The sequence below is a fragment of the Pseudorca crassidens genome, chromosome 17, assembly GCF_039906515.1.
Source record: "Pseudorca crassidens isolate mPseCra1 chromosome 17, mPseCra1.hap1, whole genome shotgun sequence".
NCBI lineage: Eukaryota > Metazoa > Chordata > Mammalia > Artiodactyla > Delphinidae > Pseudorca > Pseudorca crassidens.
This window is the reverse complement of record NC_090312.1, coordinates 2,081,980-2,086,945: the sequence shown is the minus strand read 5'-3', so window position 1 is coordinate 2,086,945 and position 4,966 is coordinate 2,081,980. Positions and strand designations below refer to the sequence as shown.

The window sequence follows — 4,966 nt, the reverse complement described above, 5'->3', positions numbered from 1 at the left end:
AGGTGGTGGGTGAAGCCTCCCTGCTCCCTAACAGTTCTGGGAACCCCTGTGGAGCCCTTCCTGGGAGCAGCTCCCGTGGCCCCAGATCAAAGCACCTGCAGGAGGAAGCCAGGTCTGCGGGGGCAGCTGGGTGGGGTGGCCGTGGACACAGGCCTGAGCAATGAAGAGGGCGGGTCCAGGGCCGTGAGCACCAGACTGAGGGAGACCCTGGCTGGAGAGTGATTTTAGCCTCCAGAGGGGGAAGGGCTGGGGGCAGCTGATAACGGAGGCCGGGCAGCTTCCTGTAGAAGCTGAGGATGGCCAGGCCGGCCCAGTGCCCACTGGAAGGCGAGAGTGCACTGGTCCAGAGGAATGGGGGAGGGATGATGACACCTGGTGGCTGACACTTCAGAGAAATGTCATCCAGCTGGCCTGTGGGGACTGTGACGGGAGCCGTCCTACACGCCAGCGGGCCCTGGCTCTTGATGGCCACGACCACTGTGAGAGCACTGAAGTCCACAGAACCAGGGAAAAGGGGACTGGGCTCAGGCTCAGGCGGCCTTACCCCAGAGCCAGCTCTCAACCTCTGCTGCAGGTGGTCCCTGAGAATATTCCACCCACTGGGGAAACTCAGGCTGGGCAAATTCAGGGAGTGGGCCACGCAGACAGTGGGCGGGCTCGCGTCCCTGGCTCCAGGCCCCAATCTAGCGTCCTGCCCCCGCCCCCTCCTTTCCGTGGCCTCCAGGAAGGGGCTTCTCAGCAGTCCCTGTGCACAGTCTGCGTCCCGCAGGGGAGGAACGGGAGAGTGGGGCAGCCCAGGCCCACACACAGCACAGCACGGGCAGGCTCCCAGCGGCTCCCCAGGAGGCCTCCACCCCGTCCTGGATGGTCGGCGTGGAGCTCTGGAGGGCAGGGGCCTCCAGAGGATAGGGTGTGAGGTGATGGTGGGAAGGCTTCTCTGAGGAGGTAGCGCCTATGCGGGTGGGACGGCCTCGTGGACGTTGGCAGGAACAGCACCCCAGGCAGAGGGAACAGCCAGGACGAAGCCCCGAGGCGGGAGGGAGGGCAGCCGGCAGCCAGTGGGCGAGCGCAGGGCTGGCAGGACAGGAGGCCTGGCGGGAGGACTGCAGCTGTGCTTTTCTTTGAAATCCTCTCAACAAGGCCCCCGGAATGCGGATGACGACTCACGGCTGAAGGTGCGTGGGCAGTGGTCTGCAGCTGGAGGACCCGTGAGGCCAGGCTCCTGGGGCTGTGTGGCCTGGGCCGGGTCCTTGGGGTCCAGACAGGGGGCAGTGGGCTGGCCGGCCCACACTACTGGGCTGAGGCCTCAAGGCCAGGGCAGAGCCACACAGGTGGACGGGACGCCCCAAGGCCAACCACAATGACTTCCTCTCCCCCACCCAGCCCCTGGAGTCAGGGAGGGAAATGACCATCCCTGGCCCAGTGCCTGGCCTGGGGGCCAGTGTGAGGCCCATTGTTTGAGGCTGGAGCTGGGGGGTCCAGGGCCTCCGGGAAGCCCCCGGCAATGTCCTTTGTCCCACTTCCCACAAATCCAGAGGCCCAGCGAGGAGCCGGGTGAGCAGACGCGGCAGCTCCGGCAGGATGAAGGTGCTGGTGGCTGTCCTGCTGGCTCTGCTGCTGTGCGGGCAGCCAGGTACTCGGGGCGAGGGGAGACGCTGCAGCGCGGGGGACAGCATAGTCCAGGCGCACAGGACCCCCAGCATCACCCAGCCTGGGGGCAAGACATGGCTTGGGAAGAAAGAGGGAATGCAGCTGGAGGCCGAGGCCACAGGGAGGTGGATGGGGCTGTCGTGGGTTCCCACGGGTCCCTGAACCTGCAGCCCCGGCCCAGCCAGGCCCTGGGGGCACGGGCCCCCTCCCCACCCACCCCCAGGCTCAGCCGCACAGAGAGGCAGGCTTTGGGGTGCCCTCTCCTCTCCCAGCCTCAGTTTCCTCTTCTGTGAAATGGACAGGCCATCCTGACGGCTACGGGCCAGCTGCTATAAAGGGCCAGCACACACCCCCTAGTGTTGCCGGTAAGGAACACACAGGTAAGGAAGCAGGGCCGGGGCTCGGAGACCCAGGCAGTGACCTCACCAGCTTGGGAGGCGGCGGGGAGGACAGAGGGACTGGCAAGGGGGCTGATGGATCGAGGGGTGGGGGCGTGGCACTGGACCCCGAGCATGTGTCCTCTGTGCCCGGGTAGTGGAGGTTTACAGGCGTCCCTGCGCGGCCAGGCAGAGGGCGGACGCAGGAGGTCGAGGATGATGACGTGGACGCTGGACCTGAAGGCTATGACGAGGACGACGACGAGGAGGACGACGAGGCCAGCGTGACTGCAGGCAGCAGAGGCACAGGTACCTGCCCACCCCGATCCCACGGTGGGCCACTTGTCCCCCTTTTCCAACACATGCGTGGGCACTGCCGAGGGCCAGGGTCCGCGAGGCTGACGGTGAGGACAGGACAGGCAAGGGCCTCCACCTGTGAGCGTCCCTCCCCTCGTGGGGGGAGGGGGGAGGAGGGGCCCCTGACACTCAGCACACCCTCACTTCTCACCCTGACCGTGACCCTCAACTGCCGTCCAGAGTAGGGAGGCCTAGAGAAGGAGCCATTCCTGGGAGGGACAGTGGTGTCGCGGCAGAGAGGTTAGAGAGAGTTCACCAGGCAGGACAGCAGCACAGCGGAGCCCGGGATGGGGAGACCGGAGGGTCACAGGCCCTGGTGTGGAGTCCTGTTCAGAAAGACATGAGCAGCCTGGCACTGGTGGGGCCGGGCTAGGGGAGGGAAAGGGGCCAGTCCTGAGGCAGGGGCGCAGGGTTCGTGGGGGTCAGCTGAGGATGCGTGAGTGGGACAGGAGCTGGGAAAAGGCCTCGGAGGTGAAGAGGCCGGAGGTGGGGGGCTGGGTGAGCGGGGGCGCGCTGGGGACTGAGCCCGCCCGGCCTCCCAGTGCAGCTGCGGTGCTACTCCTGCCAGTCCCTGCACCGGGATGAGAGCTGCAGACAGATGCAGAGCTGCATCCTCCCCAAGACCTGCAAAACCATCGTCTCCCACTGGAATACTGGTGAGCAGGCCACCCCGGGGCAGCCGGACGGGAGGAGCCCGTCTCCCACGTCTGTGCGGGGCCTCGTCCCTACAGTGTGACGCACTTTCTCCACCACCCCCTTCCCACCCAGAGTCAGGTCCCCGGACCACCTACTCGGGGTGGTGTGCAGACACATGTCAACCCATCAGCAGGACAGTGGATGGATCCCTGACGACCATATCCTGCTGCCAGGCCAGCCTGTGCAACATCCCGCCCTGGCAGGACCCCCAGGGAAGCGGGGCAGGTGGCCCCCAGGGTAGACCCTCAACCGTGGCCACCGCCCTCCTGTTCAGCCTCCTCGCCGGCCTTCAGGCAATGGTGTTCTGAGTGGGGGGGGGGGTCCCACCCCCACCCCCAGCCCGGCTTATACCCTGGCTGGTCAGCACTCTGCCCACTGTCTTCCCCTCCCTTCCCCTCCCCTGCCCCCACCCCAGCTTTGGAGAATAAACTGGAAGCGTCTGTAATGATCCGGCCAGCACTGGTTCCTCACAGCCACGTCTGCCTCTCCTCAGTGTCCCCATCTAGCGCCCTGGCCTCCTCTCCCTGCCTGTGTGTGGCACGATGGCCAGCATGTGGGCCTTAGGTCCAGGCCTCAGCTGCTCACAGGGTGGGTCCACCCAGCTCCCGCCCCTGGCAGAGAAAACACTCACCATGCGCCTGGGGGGAGACCACCCCAACTTGCTCCCCAACTTCCCACCAACAAAACACCTCCATCCAGGTGATGGGCAGCCCATCTGGGGGAGGAGACTTTGGGAGGAAGCCTTCCTTGGCCTATAGGAGGAAGGGCCCTCCACCCCGGGAGGATGCTGGGATTTGAGGGTGGAGTGGATGAGGGGCTGGAAGAAGAAGAGAAAAGAGAGGGAGGCTGGAGGGGTGGTTGAGATGGGACTTTGCAGCCGATCGCTCAGCCTGGTGGGTGCTGGGGGCATAGGGGCAGTGAATGGGGCGGTCAGGCCACCAGTATCAGGGAGGGGTGACATGGCCTCTGGGCTCCTGAGGAGAAGAGGAGGGGAGCAGTGGGAGGGGGCCGGGTAGGAGAACCTTGGCTTCCCCAGTGTCTGCTCTGGCTAGGCTGGTGTCATTGGCTGCTGGGCACTTGGCCTTCTTGGCTGGTGACAGGACAGAGCCCTGGAGTGGGAAGGAGGAGGCCTGGGCCTGGGCCTCAGTTTCCCCATCAGAGCAGTACAGAACAAGGCTTAGAGGACCCCTGATCCCCACCAGCTCAACATCCCCTGGGCTGGGAAGCCCAGAACTCTATCCTGCCTGGCAAGTATCCCAGCAGGCAGAATAGTCTCCCACTTTCCATTCTCCCCTTTCCTGACTAATGGAAACATCGAGGCCTAGCTGGGGATGGGGGGAAAATCCCTTAGGTAGAGATGGCATATCTTTCTCTTCTTCCTCCTTCCTGTGGCTGGAATGATGGCTGGAGCACAGCAGCCACCTTGCACCATGAGGCAGCATACTGAGAATGGCAGGGTAGCATAGAGGAAGGGGCCTGGACCCATTACACCAGCCTTGCACTGCCTAGCTCAGGACCCCTTTACCTGGGAGGGAAATAAACCTCTGCCATCTTGAAGCTAGTTATTTTGGGTTTCTCTGTTTCTTGCATTCTCACACGCTCTCATGCATATGCACGTATTCACACGTACTCCCACTCGCACACACACTTGTGGACACACGTTTGCACACACAGTCCCTAAGAAAGCATAGCAGATAAGAGCCGAGCTCGGGGGTCACACTGCCTGGGTTCAAATGTTAGGCCCACACCCTCCAGCTCCAGCCCCGGGTGAGCCCCTTTGCCTGCAGCTGGGCTTCTTCACCTGCCAAGTGGGAAAGTAGGAGACCCCTCCCCGTAGGTCTGCAGTGAGAACTGACTGAACCGCCGAGGGGGCTGCTTGTACCCAT

General features: G+C 64.2%; 1 protein-coding gene across 6 annotated transcripts; it reads left to right on the top strand.

The window, feature by feature from the left end:
• The first annotated feature begins 778 nt into the window (after positions 1-778).
• On the top strand, positions 779-4,641 carry GPIHBP1 (glycosylphosphatidylinositol anchored high density lipoprotein binding protein 1). 6 transcript variants are annotated; one of them, XM_067712713.1, is made up of 6 exons: positions 779-917; positions 1,536-1,633; positions 1,953-2,030; positions 2,217-2,336; positions 2,927-3,040; positions 3,153-4,641. In XM_067712713.1, the coding sequence occupies exons 2-6, from the start codon at positions 1,582-1,584 to the stop codon at positions 3,386-3,388; spliced, it is 600 nt and encodes a 199-aa protein (XP_067568814.1). In that variant the 5' UTR covers positions 779-917; positions 1,536-1,581; the 3' UTR covers positions 3,389-4,641. The 6 variants fall into 6 exon arrangements, with proteins under 6 accessions (XP_067568814.1, XP_067568811.1, XP_067568813.1 ...); XM_067712710.1 differs by having other exon boundaries at positions 1,923-2,030; XM_067712712.1 differs by lacking the exon at positions 779-917 and adding an exon at positions 922-1,175.
• The last annotated feature ends 325 nt before the right edge of the window (positions 4,642-4,966 follow it).

What these genes read in the sequence shown, in the direction of transcription:
- GPIHBP1 (XM_067712710.1), top strand. Translation starts at nt 1,582, where the DNA reads ATGAAGGTGCTGGTGGCTGTCCTGCTGGCTCTGCTGCTGTGCGGGCAG. An exon ending in TGCCGGTAAGGAACACACAG is followed by an intron (nt 2,031 to 2,216) that starts GTAAGGAAGCAG and finishes CTGCGCGGCCAG; the next exon opens with GCAGAGGGCGGACGCAGGAG. An exon ending in CGTCTCCCACTGGAATACTG is followed by an intron (nt 3,041 to 3,152) that starts GTGAGCAGGCCA and finishes CTTCCCACCCAG; the next exon opens with AGTCAGGTCCCCGGACCACC.